Raw genomic sequence first — 20,354 nt, 5'->3', positions numbered from 1 at the left:
GTCCACTCTAATGCAGAAAGTATCTTAATACGTTGATGTCAATATATACAGATTGAGAATATTTCTTTGCACATCAATTTAATGCAAAAAAGAAAGACAGGTCCCTCTAGATCCCAATTATGTCAGGTTTCTGGCAGCTATGGCTAGGTCCTTCTACTCTCCCACAAACACCTTTGGTCCACCCATTACATTGGCCAATCGAGAGTAACATTGACAGCAGCAAAAATGTCTCAATTGTTGTTTTCCCACATGCCAGGAGCTCCTTCCACCCCATTCAAGTCAATCGGAGGATGAAAACACTCCCTTACATTGTCCAACAATGTGTGTGACAGGAAATGTTACATGGTGCTGGAACATGTCACTCACCCCTGTGCGCTGGGGCCGCCGGTGAGTGCCCTGCTGCGGTCCTGGAGACAGGAGGCTGGAGCCTTGCCCCGGGAAGGCAGCAGCAGGCGGTCGGGCTGCAGCAGGAGCCTCAGGCTGCTCCTCAGCATGGTGTGGGGCAGGGAGGGAGCTAGCAGCTGCAGGTGTGAGCACAGCGCCGCTACCACTTGCAGGAGCACCTCAAACCAATGCCTAAAAATAAGAAGCGAAACAAATAAGGGAGAGAGGCAGCTAGGATCCGCCCTCCCATTTCATAAACCAGGGCTGCAGATCAACACTGAATCTCTGCCGCCTGCAGGGAAGATGTTTTTTTTTGTGTTGTGTTAGTTACTCATACTGTATATGGTCAAACTATATTCTACTGATTGATCACCCGGTACCTGATGTTTAGGGAATTTATTTTCTACATACGTGTTGTGGGGGTACAGTATTTAAGTGGGTTATCCTACTAAAGTTTATGGGACAATACATGTGCATAAAAGGATGAACCCACTAAATATTGTTATGTGTTACGGTGATGCTACTTAATATGGAATAAGATGATGCTTAAGTGAGTTATCCTACTAAAATGTGTGGGCTTAACAGTAATGTGCAAGAAGGTGTTACATTGAGGTGACACAATGAGGAGGGCTTTGGGGTGGAGGTGCATGAAAATACTGAGGGTACATTTACACCAAATAACAACTAATAAACCACCTCATAACCCCTTTTTTGGAAAGCAAATTTAAGTCTGGTTTCATCCTTTTTTTGTCTTCTAAAATAACATACATCTTATTTACATTGCAGTGTTTGTTTCGCTATAGGTGAATTATATGAACATGTTACATGGATTCAGGGGAAATATAAGCACTTCAAAATCAGTGCAACTCGTCATGCTGTGCTCTTTCTCCAACACTAATAGGTACTGATAATGTAAATAGGATGTTTTGCACGAGAACGTCAGGGTAGGTTAATAAAGGGTTTACAACCCCTCAAGAAACGCACTGTCCTCTCCAGGTAATGCACATGTCAGGCTTTCAAGTGCTTGGAGGGAATGGGTTAACATTTCGTTTGCACCCATTGGTAGGAGTCTAAAGAGCAGATATAACTGAGTGGCCTTCTCAGCTTGTCTACTGTACACAAGGCTCTGGCTGTGTCCAGTGCCAAAATCTGAGGGGCGTGTGCTACATTCACCAATCAGAGAATAGTAAACAGGCTGGCCCTGCCACACCCTCCTTCCCTGCTACATATACCCCGGGGCTAACGGCTGTCACTTACACAGAGTCCAAAACCCCATTACAATGGCACCTGTCGGAGAGAAGGGTGGTCAGGCAAAGAAAGTAAGTCACGTTTCCTTGTACTTCTCATGTTTTTTTTCTGATCTTATTTGTTTCCATGTTTTAAAATAAAACAGATTCTCTGCACGTTTTCGTATGTCAGGACAAGAAGATGACACTTCTTGTGGTCTGTCGTGACACAATGAATTTGACATATGCCAACAGTTTATTAAGATCAAAAGTATTATTTCTAACTCCCACACTAAAGATGATGGGGTATTTAGTATTGCTAACACATATTCCAGAATTGTCCTGAACAAATTGAGTTAGTTGGCAGTTATAATAAATATACAGGACACAAAGAAGTTATCCTGTATGAGAGAGTGTGCGGGTCCCTTTATTATTGGGATAATCTTGCTTATTTATCACTTGATTATTACAATATGCGAGTTAAAAGAAGCACACTGGGAGTATAAAGAGGTGTTTCTGGGCTAGACGCAAGGCCAGTGCTCTGTTGCTCCTGGTAAAGTTGGCACCTAAACTGGCAATGCAAATTCACTCATAATGATTCATTATAACTTATAAAGAAGCCACTTACATTGCAGTGAAGGCGTTAATGACAACACATCATACTACTCAATCAAAAGATTCCAGCCCCCAAAAAAAACCACTGTATGCTAAGGGAGCTGTGCCAACATCATACTGTACTTAGACATACTATACTGTTTGAAGATGAAGCATTGCTTGGCATTAAGGATATGCATGCATAAGCCTATTTGTCAAAGTGTACTGGCTGCAAAACTAATACAGAACACATCACCTGATTTGTCAGAGACAAGGAATCTCATAAAGAACAATGTGAATTGTATTTTAATCTGATACAATTATTTTGCACTGCTCCTGCCACAGCTTTGCAGCTAAAGGATTTTGGTAAGAAAACACCAATGTTTTTTTCTCCAGTCAGTTCATAGTAGTGATATCACATTAAATTAGTAGATGATGAGGTTAAAAAAAAAAGACACGTCCATCGACCATTATTACATTTTAGTGGTTGAGATACTCATCTTAGATTTATAGTTATAGTGATCCAAAGGAAGGCAAAGAAAAAAAACCAAGTAAAACTTTTCCATTTATGGAAAAAAACTTCCTTACTGTAATAGCAATCAGATTTGTGCCCGGATCAATATTCTTCCTATTTAACTTATTTGGCATATCCATGTTTACCAATTGTTTCTAAAAGATAACATTCACAGTCTCCATGGGTAGTAAATGCTGCTGGTGAAATCTTCTACTTTTTTCCCAGTATCACAGGATGACACTGTGTCCAGGACTAGAATTTCCACTGGGACCCCCCCCCCCTCAGTGTTGATGCCTTCCAAGACCCCCCTCTATCTCTCACCCCCATCTCTTCCTCTCCCCCCATCTCTCCCCCTCCCTCTCACCCCAATCTCTCCCCTCTCCCTCTTACACCCATCTCTCACACCCGCACCCATCCTTCGCATCCTCTCCCCTCTCTTACATCTCCACCCTCTCATGGACCCACAGCCCACCTATTTCCCTCCCACTCCACCCCTACTCCTCCCTCTCCACCCCGCCCATCTCCACCGCCCCCTGCCCCCTCTCTCTTCCCCCCACTCTTTGCCTCCCCCACGCCTGTCTCTCCTCCCACTCCTCTCTCTCCCCCCACTTCTCTCCCTCCCCCCATCACCACCCCTCTCCCCCATCCTCACCTCTCTCTCCCCCCACTTCTCTCCCTCCCCCCATCACCACCCCTCCCCCATCCTCACCTCTCTCTCCCCCCACCCCCACCTCTCTCTCTCCCCCTTCTCTCCGCCCACCTCTCTCTCCCCCCGAACCCTCACCACACTCTCGCCCCCACTCCACCCTTGTCTCTCGCCCCCACCCCCACCACACCTCTCTCTTCCCCACCTATCTATCTCTCCCTCCCTCCATCCCCACCTCTCTCTCCCTCAACCCCACCTCCCTCTCTCACCCCCACCTCTCTCCCTCCACCTCTCTTTCCCCCCGCACCCCAACCTCTCTCTACCACCAATGGGGCAGGGACTGTGTGTGCACAATGTCTCTGTAAAGCGCTACGTAAAACAAGCAGCACTATACAAGAACATGCTATTATTATTATTTTTATTATTAAAAGTGGGGGGAAAAATAAAGGGGAATATCTGTTTATAAAAAAAAAGAGTATGCCTACCAATCTCACAATTTAAAAAATATATATAGAGAGAGAGAGAAGAGAGAGATTGCAGCAAATATTTCAAGAACAGTATAAATAAATATATATATATTATTTTTTTAATACAAATATTTTGCCAGGAGAAAATACATTGAGAGTTACCTCTCCTCCTTAAGTATGTCCTTGGTACAGAATATGAAAATATACATAACTCATAAAAATACAAAATATTAAGAAAATGACCAACACATCTTCCGCATTGGAATGCATTGGTGACACTAAAGGCAAACGCAATGTGTCTTTTCCATCATTCTGTTTTCACTTGCATTATGTTCTGGTAACTTTAGGGCATTCTAGAGCGCCTGGAGGCTGGCGAGGTTGTCATTGGAGATGGAGGCTTTGTATTTGCTTTAGAAAAAAGAGGTTATGTCAAAGCTGGACCCTGGACCCCAGAAGCTGCAGTAGAACATCCAGAAGCAGGTACAGTACAAGTGTACTCTTGTGTATTTGTACTTGCATGAACTCAAGCACAACAGACAACATACTGTATTGTACAAACACAAACATTTAATACATTTCAAAGCTGAAATTAGGTAAAACTAATCTTCAGAAATAATTAATGTTCTTAGGCAGGATAACCTAATAATGCGCCCCGAACGCAACTTTTTCCACGGTACGTTTAGTGAACCAACATTACATATATATATATAGGTTTTATAACACATTTATATGTATTTTGTGTTACTGTTATACTTTCTTTTTTTTAAATTTTTTATTGTGTTGCAATCTTAATATCAAGTGCATTTTCAAAACCCCAATTTTCATTGTATCCTCTGCTGTTCCTTTCCTAAAACGCCCCTTGTATTAGTAACCACAGACATTGCAATCACAGCTGTGCAACCATGTGATCTTCATAACGTATGTGCAATGTAAGCACAACACCTGCATGGGTTTAATAACCTGGAAAACTCAGCAGTAGAAACAAATAGGGCAGAAACCCCCAAATCCTAGAGTAGAGCCAAGAGGCGAAAAGAGAGTCTACGTCAAATCAAAATATAAAGAATATATGGATAGCTGCTACTGAAACACTGTTTGTAGATACTGAAATAGTAAGTACAGTAGCTAACAAACAGCACAGTTATTTCTGTTGTCACTGAAAGATCATAACTACATCAACAGGTCCGGATTTACGGCCTAGCCAGAGCTATTTTTATCAGGGAACTTCGTTCCAGTATCATTTTCTGGAGGTCGGGGGCCCTCTTTTTTTTTTTTAAGATTCATCAAGAATTGCCATATAGTTATTAGGAATTAGGCAGGAATACTAACCACGGATGGATAAATGCTTTTTCTACCACATTTCTGTACTTAAAGCTGAGTTATTTATAGCAATTGAGATATACCTTAATCTCTGTTACATACACACACCTGATTCAAATGTTACATATAATTACCATCAAATAATTGACAATGTTATTACTGTATGCAATGAATGGACCTGGGGAGTGACAGGATTCTACCACTTTCTTCCTACAACACCAGCACTGAATATATATTGCCTTACACTGTAAAGCATTATATAACACTATCTAAGATATATATATATATATATATATATATATATATGTATATGTGTATGTATATATATATATATATATATATATATATATATATACACATACATTTTTTTTATCCAATAGACCAGAAGGATTTTAAAATAGTACAACAGATGTTTTTGCAAAAAGGATATACAGGCATACCCCGCTTTAAGTACACTCACTTTAAGTACACTCGCGAGTAAGTACATATCGCCCAATAGGAAAACGGCAGCTCACGCATGCGCCTGTCATCACGTCCTGAACAGCAATACCAGCTCCCTACCTGTACTGAAGCTGTGTGCATGGGGGGAGACTATAGAGCCTGTTACAAATGCGTTATTTACATCAGTTATGCACGTGTATAACAATTGCAGTACAGTACATGCATCGATATGTGGGAAAAGGTAGTGTTTCACTTTAAGTACATTTTCGCTTTACATACATGCTCCGGTCCCATTGCGTACGTTAATGCGGGGTATGCCTGTACAGCCTTCCAGCTGATTTTAAAAGTTGCATGTCTGAGGTTAATGTTAGAACATGACCCTATCCATCTCAATGTATGCAAGACTGAGAACGAAGTGTGATACTGATATCTGAGCATCGCCTAACCTTTTGCACTGCGCTCAGATAATATTACTGACTCAACATGACACTACAGGAGCAGGAGAAATAGCCAACATGTTTACATGGCTGCTGTATGTTAGCAACGTGGAGGTGAAGATCATTTTGCTTTGTACAGTATATTATGTTTAGCGCTGAAGGCTCCTTCAGTAAACAGATGCCTTTTATAACCAAGACAGTCACATACTTTCAGCCCACTTTTGTAATTGAGAGCTGCTATTTGATCCGATATGGGCAACTGTTAACTAAATCAGGCTTTTACTATGACAAATTCTACTATAATATTAGTTAAATGACATTGCGTTGTATGTAAACTGCATCATACCTTGAAAGTACAGTGTATAGCACGAGATCATTTAGTTTATTGCTTTTCAGAATATTCAAAGCAATACATCAGATACATAGCAGCCGGTACTGAGCACGGAATCACCCTCTGTTGTAATGTTTCATTTCTCTCACAGTGCGGCAGCTTCACAGGGAGTTCCTAAGAGCTGGATCAAATGTTATGCAAACTTTTACATTCTATGCTACTGATGATAAACTGGAGAACAGAGGGAACTATGTAGCTGAAAAGATCTCTGTAAGTATTTGGTTAGCACCTGACCACGTTGAGCGTGATCTCTAGCAAATACCTTTTTTCTTCCTAGTTATATTTATGTCAACTTTAAGCAGCAGCTCATGTTCAAGGTGAACATTTCTCGCCTTTAAATGTACAGGATTGTGTAGACGCACTGTATATACAACAAAGATGGGTCATTTTCACCTTGTATGAAGATATTTTGTTCAAGTTTTTGCCATGTGGCAGCTTGTGATGTTGGGAGTGTTATCACTGTAGCAGGACATAGATTCTAATAGGATGTATAGCAAATACAAAATATCACGTGTGAGCGCATTCACATTTCTCAGACAGGTCTAGAACCCTGCCTTTCCCCATTATCTCTTAGGCTGCGGTGGCACGTCTGCGCGTGCAATGGCGTGCGCACCGCACACAAACTACAGCCCTCTATGGGGCAGTCCCCAGTCGGTGTGTGTGTGTGTGTGCGCGCGCACGAAGCGCAATGCGGAACCGCCTTTACCAAAAGACAAGATTTTTTTCTTTTGGCACGGCGGCCGAGCGTTGGCCACGTCACGGCAGCGGTTCAACCAATGAGGGTGAACCAGCTGTGTGATGTCATGGCCGCGCCCCTGCCACGCCTCCCCCTGCTGTACCCTGCGTCCCATCGCTACCCTAGACCACAGATCGCGGCTTAAACTGGTGCACGCGGCGCAAAGGCGCTCCAACACATGCATGCACGCAGTGACTGGGGCCTTAGCCTTAGCATACAGTGCTTCCAAAGCAGCCAGGGATTCTGGGTAATGACATGCAAATGAGCAATCAATGTGTCACGCTTTGCTTGGGCTAAAGAAGTACAGAGCCAGTAAACCTACTCACAGACAGCTTCCTTTGACCTTTGGGGTCTCATCGCTGTGAGGTTTGTTACTGCATTTGCAATGTGAACAGGATAGGATGTATCGCATTCCGAATTTATGATCATATTTTTGAAGTGAAACTTCTTTGCCGGCGCCTACCACATGAAAGTTTCCATAGCAGTAAATTGCCTTCATGGTGACGGAAGTACAGTCCCGGAAGTGATGTTACTGCTGGCAAAAGAGGCCATCAGTGAAGTGAGTGGTGCCAGCTCCCACCAGTCATCGGAGGAGGCAGGCAGGCGAACACCCCCCTTCCCGCCCCCTGAGATCTCCTCATTGGATGGGAGATGCGACGGCAGCTCCGACGGGGGGAGGAGAGAGGGGCTGCTCAGGGACTCGGACAGCTCGTGTCTTGTGAAGTGGAAGGCGGCAGGATCTCCTGGAGTACGCATGGATGCTGAACACACACCCCCCTCCGTCACCCACAGCATCCACCAACACCCTCACCCCCGAGTGTGCTGCCGTGACCCACAGTATGCAGAACACCCGAGCTCGCCTGCATGCTGAAAACACACACTAGCGTTTCTTCACCATCCGCCCCCTCCACATCCCCGAGTGCGCCGCCGACACCCACGAACACCGGCCGTGAGATCTGTCTGCCACCGGGGGGAGGAGAGAGGAGGGGCTGGCTCCGGCTGGGCGCGCCTGCGCAGTAGGCACCGGCGCATCAGCAGCAGGACACAGAGACCACAGACACACACACACACTGACTGACACACACACACACACACACACACACTGACTGAAACACACACACTGACTCACACACACACACACACACAGACACACACACTGAGACACACAAGGAATTTACAGTTACTATAAATATAGAAGTGCAAATAGCTAAAACACGCATTCTAAGTCAAACATCTTTGTGTTTTGGCAGATGAAATTGTGTTTTGATTTTTATTAAAAACATCACCATTACAAATACAATTTCTGTGACAAAACAGTGACAAAAGACAAATAAGTTTCACTTAAAACGCGCGTGATCAGCACACACACTTTTTTTTAACTAGTGCTAACCCATTCAGGCCGGTGTGTTGATGTAACTCTAGTTATCAAACCGGTGCCACATAAAAGAGAGCAATCTCTTTAATATTTTACACAGTCACAGGAAGAAAATTGTGCAGTGTGAGAAAGCAAACATTTCTTTGAACTGATAAATTGTCTCCTTTTTGAGTTTCATTATAAAATGTGCGTAGGCTGCTGTGAATAAAAGGTCCTATTGTTAACTTTTCATTAAGCCTTCTAACCCACCCGCAAGAAATCTCTCTATTGGTTACTTGACATCGGGGGGTATAGAATAACAGAAGTAATAGAACAACAGGCACACAACAGTGTTCCATTTCTTTATTGCATTTTTGGGGGTAGAAAACAGTGAACCACTGCATAATTAAAATATGAGTTAATATGATTTCTCATTTATATGTGACAAAGAGAAAAAACTTAACTAAGCAATAGCAAAACCCATAACGCCTGCAGATCATACAGAAAAAATGCTTTTCAGGTGCTTTTATTATTATGAACTTTTAAAATATCATTATTTATGAGGCATCACAGATTGTGTAAGGTTATATTGCGACTAGGAAAATATAGGCCCATGTGTACTAAGTAGTGCTATTTCAGGTGTCTTCCAGTGCCGGAAGGTTTCTTATGGAGTTGCACCGCTTCGTAAAAATAACATACCAGACCAAAATACTAATGTTAATATTAGTGCAGTTGGAGTTGCAAAGTCTGAAATGATGGTCAGAAGCTGTACAAAGAGTCTTCTAGGATAATATTCAAGTAACAACGTTTTGTACACGTTCTTCATAAAAAAAATGAGACAAGCAAAACTTATGAGACTGTGGTTTCTATATTACAGTATGTGAGATTATTTTTATCTTCTGATTTGTCTGCAAGTAGAGTATTCAATATTTTATGCATACTTATTAATAACTTATTTGAAAAAAAATAACTATTTATACAATAGGTAAAGATACCGAACTCAAAAACAGTTTGCCACATAAGTTTTATAGAAATTTACATTTACCCTTTTTAAGACTTGCAAATATTATTTTATATTACCATTTTTCCAAACAGAAAACAAATGGAATAGTCCATGTAAGAAGTAAAACAAAAAGATCATTTGAAAAAAAGAATAAGGGTATTTTTGGCCCTTGAGTGTGTTACTGAAACCTCTTCCATCACTCCATGTGAATATTAAATTGCTAGGTTGGACTGCAGGTACATAGATGATGTGATGGTAGTTGTACACTGTTCCTTCGAATGGAGATGAAGATAAGTGTTGTCTTTGTTTACATTTTAGGGTCGGAAAGTAAATGAAGCTGCCTGTGACATTGCAAGGGAAGTGGCCAATGAAGGGGATGCGTTGGTTGCAGGAGGTGTGAGTCAAACTCCATCATACCTCAGCTGCAAAAGTGAATCGGAGGTGAAAGCCATTTTCCGGAAGCAGTTGGATGTTTTTATTAAAAAAAACACAGACTTCCTGATTGCTGAGGTAATTAAAAAAAAAGATTATACAATGATCCTAAACCCTTTTGCTACCAGAGGTGCCAGTAACACATTGCTGGTCCTTCCAGCAAAGAAAGACTTAATTTAACTTGATTTGGCAGTAAATATAACATCTATGAAATGCAACAGATTATTACATACTGTACCTTTCCATGCCAAGGGGCTCCATGATGACGATAATGTATAAGGGTTTACAAACTTTGTAACCCTTTCTTTGTTGCAGATATTTTTGCAGTGCAGGCCTGAATAATAGCATCTTCTTTAGGCTCTATATGATGTCATATGGCAGTACCAATCACTGCCTCAACACAGCATGCTCCTGGGGTTTCTTACAGATAACATTTGTCTTATTTCTAACCATCAGTACTTTGAACATGTTGAGGAAGCTGTTTGGGCTGTTGAGGTACTCAAGGAGTCTGGGAAGCCAGTTGCTGCTACCATGTGCATTGGTCCAGAAGGAGACATGAACGGGGTTTCACCTGGGGAATGTGCGGTCAAGTTGGCAAAAGCTGGTGAGTTCAGTGATTTTCAGTGATACTAGGAAAATGCTATATTATATACCACATTGTTGGATGAGTGAGTTAATCTAATGCCTTCATAACATTCATAACACGGAATGAGACACGGGCAAAATAAAAACTTTGAAATGTCATCAATTTATATATTTTGGCATCAAATTGTCTTAGTATTCTCAAACTTCAGTTTAAAATGGTAATGTCTTGCCAATTTAATTCTCACACTATTATGTATTATACGAACCTATAAATAAGCCTAGTTTTAACTGACAGTCTAGGCCAGGCCTGCACAACTCGTAAAGTGAGAAGGGCCGAACTGCTCCAAGGAAAATAAATTTGGGCCGCACGGGTAAAATCATCATCATCATCTCTCCTCCAGCACCTCTCATCATCATCATCCTCATATATCTCCCCCAGCACCTCTTATCATCATCATCCTCATATATCTCCCCCAGCACCTCACAGCATCATCCTCATATCTCCACCAGCACCCTTCATCATCATCCTCATATCTCCCCCAGAACCCCTCACTTTCAACCTTTCCGATACTCCCCATCTATCTCTCATACCCCCATCTCTCCTCCTCACCCACACACACAATACTCCCCCTCCACATCAAACACACAATAACCCCCTGCAAACCACACACATCCCACCCCCCTGCACCTCACATCACTCTCTCCCCCTGCACCTCACATCACTCTCCCCCCTGCACCTCACATCACTCTCCCCCCTGCACCTCACATCACTCTCCCCCCTGCACCTCACATCATTCTCCCCCCCACACCTCACATCACCCACCCGCACCCCTCATCATCTCCCCCGCACCCCTCATCTCCCCCCCCCACAACCCTCATCATCTCCCCCCCCACACTCCTCATCATCTCCCCACCCCTTATCATCTCCTCCCCCCCGCCCCTCATCATCTCCCCCTCACATCATCATCCCCCCCGCCCCTCATCATCTCCACCCCCCTCACCTCACCTCATCATCTCCCCCCCTGCACCTCACATCACCCACCCGCACCCCTCATCATCTCCCCACCCGCACCCCTCATCATCTCCCACCCCCCTCATCATCTCCCCCCCCCTCTTATCTCCCCCCTCCTCATCATCTCCCCCCCGCACCCGATCACGGCGGTGGAAGCTGGCCCCAGGAGGTGTTAGCGTTAGCGGCAAGAAGGTAAGAAGCGGCGGGGGGGAAGGAAGGGAGGATCGCATCAAACTGCTGGCACTCCATGTATCGGCAGAGCGGGTTGGGGATGGGGCGGCGCGTCACAATGCTAGCGCTCCTTCCCCACTCACAATTCTGGCGCTCCTTCCCATTTGTTTCGGCAGAGCGGGTGCGGGGGGGAGCGTGTCACAATGCGCTCCTTCATATTTCAAGGGACAGCCGCACCACGTGACTGGCAGCAGCCAATCACATGGCTTCTTGCCGCCAGCGACATAGCACACCAGCGTGCGACTTTTGCTACAGCGACGTGTGACGTCACGGGTAGCGGCGCTGTAGCCGGTATAAACGCAGCCTTAGATGTGGTTACTTCAGTTTGAATCAGCCTCTCTGCCAGGTGCGTACGCAGCTCTCAAACGGAGGGATTCCAATCCTCACTAGATAGAAGCAATGTCAATAAAAGAAAAGAGAAGCGCCAGTAGCATAATCCTGTTTAATAGAAAAATCATTACAAACACAGGCATCTGTGACGGATAAAAAAGCATTCACACTTTTAAGGGAAGTGTGGAGCCCTTTAGCATGCGTCTTTGGAGATCCTCACCGCTCTCACAGATCCTGTTTACTCTCAGCTGCTGTTACTTCGGGACTTCCTGTAGGAGATATGCTGGATTTCCAATTGGCAAGTGTGGGATTACTGGGCTGGTTGAGTTTCCGCTTTACTGGATACGTAAATTGCAAAGTTCAGTCATATGCGTTTCGTGTCCGTGTCACTTCATCAGGAAGAAGGATATGATCACAGGATCTGAGTCTTTTATAGTCCCAACAATTGGCCTAATTATTCAATTGACCTGTGCATATGTTGCTAATAATTGAGCAACTGTTAAATACAAATAATTCTTACATAAGAGATCTTAGGTCATAACTTTACCGCCACAAAACATGGACAGGTTTTCTCCTATCCATGTACCTCTACATTATAATCTCTCTCTCTCTCTCTGTATATCTGTCTATCTTTCTATACTTAGTTAAGTTATAGTGGGTAAAAAGAGTGACAAAAACCCTCCACAGCAAAGCATACTGTATAGCAAATGGAAATATTACTGTGTGCTCATTTGCATGTCTTTCTGTGGGTGGGTGGGTTTGCTGGCTATTCATCTTAACCCTGGCTGTGCTCAAAGCTGTGACCATGCAGCAAGATTAAGCCTATAGGGAACCATGTTTATGGTTTTGAAGCAAAAGGTGGCACTGTGTGCTCATTTGCATGTCATTTCCCAGAATCCCTTGCTGCAGTGGAAGTGCTGGGTGCTGGGTGATAATGGTGAAAGGCGGGGTTGCAGACCTGTCTAAGACATGCAAATGAGCATACAGTAATATTTACATTTGCTATCTTTATATATATATATATATATATATATATATATATATAATCTCAAGCGGTATAGACATATCGTAAACATAATCTGAAGAGATTATAAAAAAAGAAATAACATTGAAAAAATGTATTGCTAACAATAAGAGAAAGGGGGAATTAAAATGGAAGTGGAAAATGTATAAGTATTTTCATATCCCAAAAACTATTCACGGAGCCTTAGAATGTATATACATCTACATTGATGCACCTGTTAGAAGGTACACTGTTGTTTGTTACCGTGTTTACCAAATTAATTTTCATTTTTTAAGATTTCGTTTCTCTGAAATGGTTCGAGCAAATTGCCTGAAAGGTGGTACGAGTTGCAAAATAATCCATTTAATGTTTTGTATCAAGAAACGAATAATTCAAAGGTGGGGGCTGCACCGATTTGGTTGAAACTTCTGGCAGATCTAAGTTAGGATGGAAGAAAAGTACCCTCAAATTTTAATCAGAATCTGTTAAGGCTTTTAGCCTGTGGAGAGAGAACACACAAACACACACACAAACACACAACCAAAGAGGTCACAAAGTCCCATCGAAGTCTTCACTTTGCTCGCTTGCTCATCCAATTAAAAGATCAGATGTTTCATTGATCCGTTCATGTGTGAAACATCTATATGAGTTTTAAGGAACCTGTAATAAATTATGAACTTATTTTCCCTTCATAATAACATAGTTTCTCAACCCCATATGAATGGAGTTTGTCTGCGGCATGTTGGGAAGGTGTAGGTTTCAATAAACGCCCCTTCCAGCCAGCAACAGTCTATATATGTTTCAGGGGCAGTTCAGCTTGGCTTTATTAGTTACTTTCTGGCAATAACCCATCTTATGTAGAGGCTTATGCACAAGAAAAGCCTGGACGGTTGATATGTCGGTCCATTAAAAGGTATGGCACGCTGCAAAATATCTTACTGTTTCTGAGACCTATACCGCTTCTAGGACCCTTTAATGGAAATAAACTTATTCCAAATTGTCACATAATAAAATCTGCCTTTTAAAATACAGCACAGTGATTTGTGTCCTTGCCATATCTCCGGAGAGTAAGGATGATGAGCAGCCATATCATACAATATCATTTCTGTGCGTCACCATAAAATTATTGTCTCCATGTTTTCCATTCATCACTGAAAATGGAAATAATCATTGCAGTGTTATCATATTTAGCCAGTAATGTGGACTAGATCTGGTAATGTACAAAGATGGACTAAAATTAAATTGCTTAATAGTTTAATGTGTGTTGATGCTGCAGTTAGTATTTGTTTGGGCTGCTGTTCGAGTCAGAGAGATTGTTCTACCTTGTAACGAGCATGTGCATTCACTGTCCCATTCTGTACCTTTAGGTGCCTCAATTGTGGGAGTGAACTGCCATTTCGACCCAATGACCTGTGTTGCAACAGTGAAACTCATGAAGGAAGGTTTGGCAGCTGCTAAGGTGAAGGCTCATTTGATGACACAGCCACTTGCCTATCACACACCAGACTGTGGCAAGCAAGGCTTCATTGATCTGCCAGAATTTCCCTTTGGTAAGTTCAAATAGTAATATTATTTGAAACCTAATAAACCCTTGTCACTGGATACATTAATGACACTCTAACCCAAATGTAATTATTCTCGTTACATGAATGTATATTTCAAGCTGCAACATCTTCTGTCGTCCATTTGCCATTGTGAAGTTGTGTTTCTGCTGTCCTTAGCAATCCAAATATTACTAAAACACTAAAATGCCTGCATTTTGCTTCTCTGGAAGACATTCACGTGAAGTTTTTGAACTGAGCGTACTAACCCAATGGCAGATATCTTTATACAGCTCAACCCCGTTATAGTGCGATCCCACCCAGCAGCCCCACGATGCCCCCAGCAGCCATGACACCAGAGATAGGGGGGTGGGGCTCTGTGTGTGTGTGCTGGTGCTGTGTGCAGTGTGCTGTGAGTGTGTGCAGTGTGTGCTGGTGCTGAGTGTGCAGTGTGCTATGAGTGTGTGCTGTTTGTGCTGGTGCTGAGTGTGAAGTGTGCTGGTGCTGTGCTGGTGCAGTGTGTGTGCAGTGTGCTATGAGTGTGTGCTGGTGCTGAGTGTGCAGTGTGCTGTGAGTGTGTGCTGTGAGTGTGTGTGCAGTGTGCAGTTTTTTTTAATATTCGGGGTCCACACTCAAACCGCGTTATAAGCGGATCTGCGTTATAGCGGATCTGCGTTATAGCGGATCGCGCTATAACAGGGTTGAGCTGTACTGCATATAGGGTTTTGTCCAAAATCTAATTATCACAAGGCAGACTTCATCCACTGTTTTTGGTTGTATAGAAAGGTAATGAATTTCTAGGACAAAGTTACTGCGTTTTTAAAGGTTTACGTTGTGTATTAAGGTGTCTGTTCATTGGAAAACTTTGCTATTCGGGAATTTTGAGGAATGGGAGAAACAATCTTTCTTCAAAATTCCGTATTCCAAAGTAATACTTAGCGAAGAAATTGATCCTAAAGAGCTAATATGACAAAAATACACAGTAAAATACTCTCTTGAAAAAGGGTCATTTAGTTTAACCCTTTGGGCATAGCATTGTAAGCCTGTGAGCCACGACAAGGCAGACCCTCTCCTAATAGAGGTAAATGAGAATTTTAATCCTAATAGAGGTATATTAGTATTTTATCTGGTAGTGTTAGGACCTGCGAACTGGGTCTGCCTTGTCGTGGCTCACAGGCTTACAATGCTTTGGCCAAAGGGTTAAACTAAATGACCCCCTTTCAAGAGAATATATACATATTTTACTGTGTATTTTTGTCATATTGGATGTAGCATTGGGCTTCTCTGTTGCTTGTTGTATACATTTACCATGCTCAGTAGCTCTTCTTTTTGATACTTATATACATATATATTTTGTGGGATTCAAGGGCTCCCAAAATGAGCTTGCTGGGGTTCTGTGTGTTGTTTGTTTCCTAAAGAGCTGACTAAGCTCCACACCACCCTTTATTAAATATATAAAAGCAGGAATATTGTCAAATATTCAATTTAACAGGATAGATGTGATAACCAAATTCTTTCAAATATAAATCTAGATTCTCTACCTGTGGAAATAAAATTGTTACTCGTTAATATTTTTTGAAGGAACAAAATCGGTGGTCCTTAAAAATGTGAGAGGGTATAAGCAAATAGAGACCGTTATTGCCGATGTACTTCGAGGAGGAAGTTCTTTTGTTTGATGGAATCTCACGCAGGTGAAAGGATTTAGAAAATGTAATATACTCCTATTAAATGACTACGTTGGATTGCTCAATCAATAAATATAATTTCAAATGCTATTAACATTTCTTAGGCTGGGGTCATAGAGGGGGCAGCAGGGCTGAGGCGCGCTGAGGCTCACCTGCTGAAATCTGCGCGATTTCATGCCCATGTAGGCAAGCCAGCGGGCGCGATCGGAGGCGGGGGGGAGGGGAGACTGAGGGAGGCGGCGTACCGATGTCAACGTCACGGCGCCGTGACGTTGACGCTGCTTCGCGCTGATTGGATGTTTTCAGCCGGCAGCGCTCTGAAAAACAGCTTGACTGTCGGCTGAAAAATCCAGCGCCTCAGCACGCCTGCGGACGCTCGCGTGAGCCCCCTCTAAAGACATCATCATGGAGGATGCAGGGGCTCAGCGCGGAGCGTCCGCACGGCTCAGCGCGGCCTGTCCTTCTATGGACTCGGCCTTATTTGTATTGACTGCTTATTTTTATTTAATTTAAAACTACTTTGTATTTTGTATCTATCCTTTACATTTTTGGTATTTTGTCTTCCAATAACAAAAAAAAAAAAGAAAGACAAACTTAAATGCAAAATGGGAAGATTGTAAAATCACTAACATTTTCTTTCAATAAAAATAAAGAATAAAGAAATGACTCTGAGACGTCACAATAAAATATAACATATCCATTTTACGTGGGTCATAGTTAGGGTGGCTGTTTCCTTGATGTTTTCCCTCTTCCCATTAAGTCACATCCACATTTACTCATCGCTGGTCATTTTGTTGCTTGTATGAGTAACGGGACGTACACAGAGCGTATGTGCAGGAGAGGAAAGGGGATGTCAAGATACCGTGAAACGTTAACACATTTTAGATCATTTTATTTTGTACAACAGGATTCTTTATGGAAATAATCTGGTGCCGACTTAATTTCATTATTCCACCATTTTTTTCAGAGGAGAGTTTGCGATGGATAACCGCTGTAATGTAGTATCTTGGCAGTAATATAAAAAAATGTATAGACCAATAGAAGATAACAAAGATGAATTGACCTCTAGTATCACTGCAGAGGGAAGCGAACAGTACAACCTGTTGTGGGGTCTTTCAGCTCTCTATATTTGGTGTTCATCAAACACGTTGTAATGCCGAGGCTAACACAGATGCAACATTTTGCAGCTTTGGAACCACGAATTGTTACCAGGTGGGACATCCACAAGTATGCCAGAGAGGCCTACAAACTCGGCGTCCGATACATTGGAGGCTGCTGTGGATTTGAGCCCTACCACATCAGAGCAATAGCAGAAGAGCTGGCTCCAGAAAGAGGCTTCTTACCTAAGGCTTCTGAAAAGCATGGCAGCTGGGCAAGTGGCTTGGACATGCATACCAAACCCTGGGTTAGAGCAAGGTACTGTATCATTTGAAACGATCGCTGTTGGGGGAATGCACGGAACAGCATTGGTTCAGGAAAGATCTGATTAAGTGGAATAGTGCGATTTTAAATCTGGTTTGGTGGTGGAGAGCAGGGGTGGTCAACTCCAGCCCTGAAGACCCCCCTCAACAGGTCTGGTTTTAAGGATATCCCAGCTTCAGCACAGGTGGCCCAGTCTTGGACTGAGTCAAGGATTGAGCCATCTGTGCTAAAGCTGGGATATCCTTAAAACCTCACCTGTTGAGGGGGGTCTTGAAAAATGGAGTACAAATTTAAAATGTCTTGATTTTTTCATTCATTTGAAGTACTGGCTTTCATCAAAACGTTGTTGCAGTTTTCTGTCAGGGAAAAAACAGCAACATATTTATCACATAAAAATACCAGAAATGTCAGTGCAGAATATGTGTCACGTTCCCACCAGGGAGGCAATGCCATCAGATAAATAAACAAATATGTATTGCAAAAGACCCCCTAAGTCTCGCCCGGTAAACCAGCAGAACTTCAGGTTTTTAAATATCTTTACAGACATATTTATTTTCTGAGACACTAAGAGGTAGGAGACTACCAAGCCCCCAGACTGAATACGCACTAGAATTCTGTAAAGTAATTTTTTTTAAAGCTTCAGCATAAAAAAAGTTTTTTGCGTTGTTTTTACCCTAATTAATTAGGGGTCTAATGGTATTGGTAAAGTATACTTGATACACCATTTCATAGTCACTAAACCATCTTCTGCCATAAGAAACCTTCCAGCGCTGGAAGTTACCTTAAAGCCCATTGACTTGAATGTCTTCCAGCGCCGGAAGTCACCTTAAAGCCCATTGACTTGAATGTCTTCCAGCGCTGGAAGTCACCTTAAAGCCCATTGACTTGAATGTCTTCCAGCGCCGGAAGTCACCTTAAAGCCCATTGACTTGAATGTCTTCCAGCGCTGGAAGTCACCTTAGAGCCCATTGACTTGAATGTCTTCCAGCGCCGGAAGTCACCTTAGAGCCCATTGACTTGAATGTCTTCCAGCGCTGGAAGTCACCTTAAAGCCCATTGACTTGAATGTCTTCCAGCGCCGGAAGTCACCTTAAAGCCCATTGACTTGAATGTCTTCCAGCGCCGGAAGTCACCTTAGAGCCCATTGACTTGAATGTCTTCCAGCGCTGGAAGTCACCTTAAAGCCCATTGACTTGAATGTCTTCCAGCGCTGGAAGTCACCTTAAAGCCCATTGACTTGAATGTCTTCCAGCGCTGGAAGTCACCTTAAAGCCCATTGACTTGAATGTCTTCCAGCGCTGGAAGTCACCTTAAAGCCCATTGACTTGAATGTCTTCCAGCGCTGGAAGTCACCTTAAAGCCCATTGACTTGAATGTCTTCCAGTGCTGGAAGTTGCCTTACGCCAGAAGACTGTTTTGTAAACATTACTGATAATCCCTCAAACTTGAAGAGGGAACAATTTGGTATGGCAAATACAGAACAAAAATTAAATCTTTCAGTGTTTGCCTCACTTCAGGAGAAACATTGTGTGTCTAGGGAATTATGTCTGAATACCATGTATTGTACCAAACAATTAGAATATTTACTTATTAATGGGATTTATCAGCGGACGTTTTAGCAGATGTTATACACGTGATATAACCAACATGTATTACTGTATACACCAAATATTGAAAACGTTGCTCGAATATTTAAACTTTCGAGAGGTTTTTCCTTAAGTATCAGTGAGCTGTCGATCAGCTCACTGATTAGCCTCATATTTCTAGGCTTGACCTTTACTGTCATACATATACCTGTCCTGATTTATTGGTCCTTTATCCAGGTCATTACAGAAGTTATAATTGCGGTTATAAATTGAAATGAAATACCTTCTTTGTTGCTGGGTTTTAGCACTCACTGATGTCTTTCAAACAACTTCTCTTCCAACACTATTTAATAATAAAGTTCACTTCTGTTGTATGTTGTACTTAGTGGGTCATTCTTTATACTCAGAAGCATCTGTTCGAAATTACCCCTTTAGTTACACATTTCTCTCTCCTCGTGGTTTAGGGCTAGAAGAGACTACTGGGAGAAGTTGCCTCCTGCCTCAGGAAGACCTTATTGTCCTTCTATGTCAAAGCCAGATGCCTGGGGAGTGACCAAAGGAGACACAGAGCTGATGCAGCAAAAAGAGGCAACGACTGAACTGCAACTGAAAGAGCTCTTCGCAAAGCATTGAATCCCAGAGTTCTTATGTGTTGGGCAAGATACGTCACCTAGACTAAAAAAAATAAACAATCCATGCCAGGGATTTATACATTTATGAAAAGTAAACAATTTCACCTGAATCTACATTTTTATGATCAGTTTTATCAAAAAATAAATTGCCTTTTTAAAAGAATTAGATGTCTGACCTGTATTTTCTTCATGGTTTAGCTTCAGCCTATGTTAAAAGAATGATAATAATGTTTTTTTTTGCAAACGATTCTTCGCGGTCCTATGATTTACTTAATTTGCAAGGCCCTGCAGCGTAGATATACAGGTTATACATATACAAATACATTGAAGCGCATTTACATTAGATCAGTCAAATTTAACTGGATTCTGTCAGTCTGTTAAAACA

At 42.4% G+C, this 20,354-nt stretch overlaps 2 protein-coding genes across 2 annotated transcripts in view; one reads left to right on the top strand and one right to left on the bottom strand.

Annotated features, from left to right (window-relative positions):
• The window catches only part of DMGDH (dimethylglycine dehydrogenase), a 77,043-nt gene extending 76,519 nt beyond the window's left edge, over nucleotides 1-524 (bottom strand). The window contains exon 1 of the mRNA XM_075590867.1: nucleotides 367-524. Within this exon, the coding sequence (XP_075446982.1) occupies nucleotides 367-494 (128 nt within the window). The 5' untranslated portion in view covers nucleotides 495-524. The remainder of the gene's footprint in view (nucleotides 1-366) is intronic.
• A 1,021-nt stretch (nucleotides 525-1,545) lies between these two features.
• LOC142489691 (betaine--homocysteine S-methyltransferase 1) lies at nucleotides 1,546-20,132 on the top strand. Its single transcript, XM_075590878.1, has 8 exons — nucleotides 1,546-1,703; nucleotides 4,179-4,311; nucleotides 6,509-6,627; nucleotides 9,829-10,020; nucleotides 10,399-10,546; nucleotides 14,471-14,653; nucleotides 17,517-17,745; nucleotides 19,802-20,132. The coding sequence occupies exons 1-8, from the start codon at nucleotides 1,665-1,667 to the stop codon at nucleotides 19,968-19,970; spliced, it is 1,212 nt and encodes a 403-aa protein (XP_075446993.1). The 5' UTR covers nucleotides 1,546-1,664; the 3' UTR covers nucleotides 19,971-20,132.
• The last annotated feature ends 222 nt before the right edge of the window (nucleotides 20,133-20,354 follow it).

The sequence above is a fragment of the Ascaphus truei genome, chromosome 1, assembly GCF_040206685.1.
Source record: "Ascaphus truei isolate aAscTru1 chromosome 1, aAscTru1.hap1, whole genome shotgun sequence".
Classification (NCBI taxonomy): Eukaryota; Metazoa; Chordata; class Amphibia; order Anura; family Ascaphidae; genus Ascaphus; species Ascaphus truei.
This window is presented reverse-complemented; position numbering and strand designations above follow the sequence as displayed.

Coding starts and splice junctions, on each gene's coding strand:
- LOC142489691 (XM_075590878.1), top strand. CDS start 1,665: ATGGCACCTGTCGGAGAGAAGGGTGGTCAGGCAAAGAAA. Junction 10,547..14,470: donor GGTCAAGTTGGCAAAAGCTG/GTGAGTTCAGTG, acceptor CTGTACCTTTAG/GTGCCTCAATTGTGGGAGTG. Junction 14,654..17,516: donor TCTGCCAGAATTTCCCTTTG/GTAAGTTCAAAT, acceptor AACATTTTGCAG/CTTTGGAACCACGAATTGTT.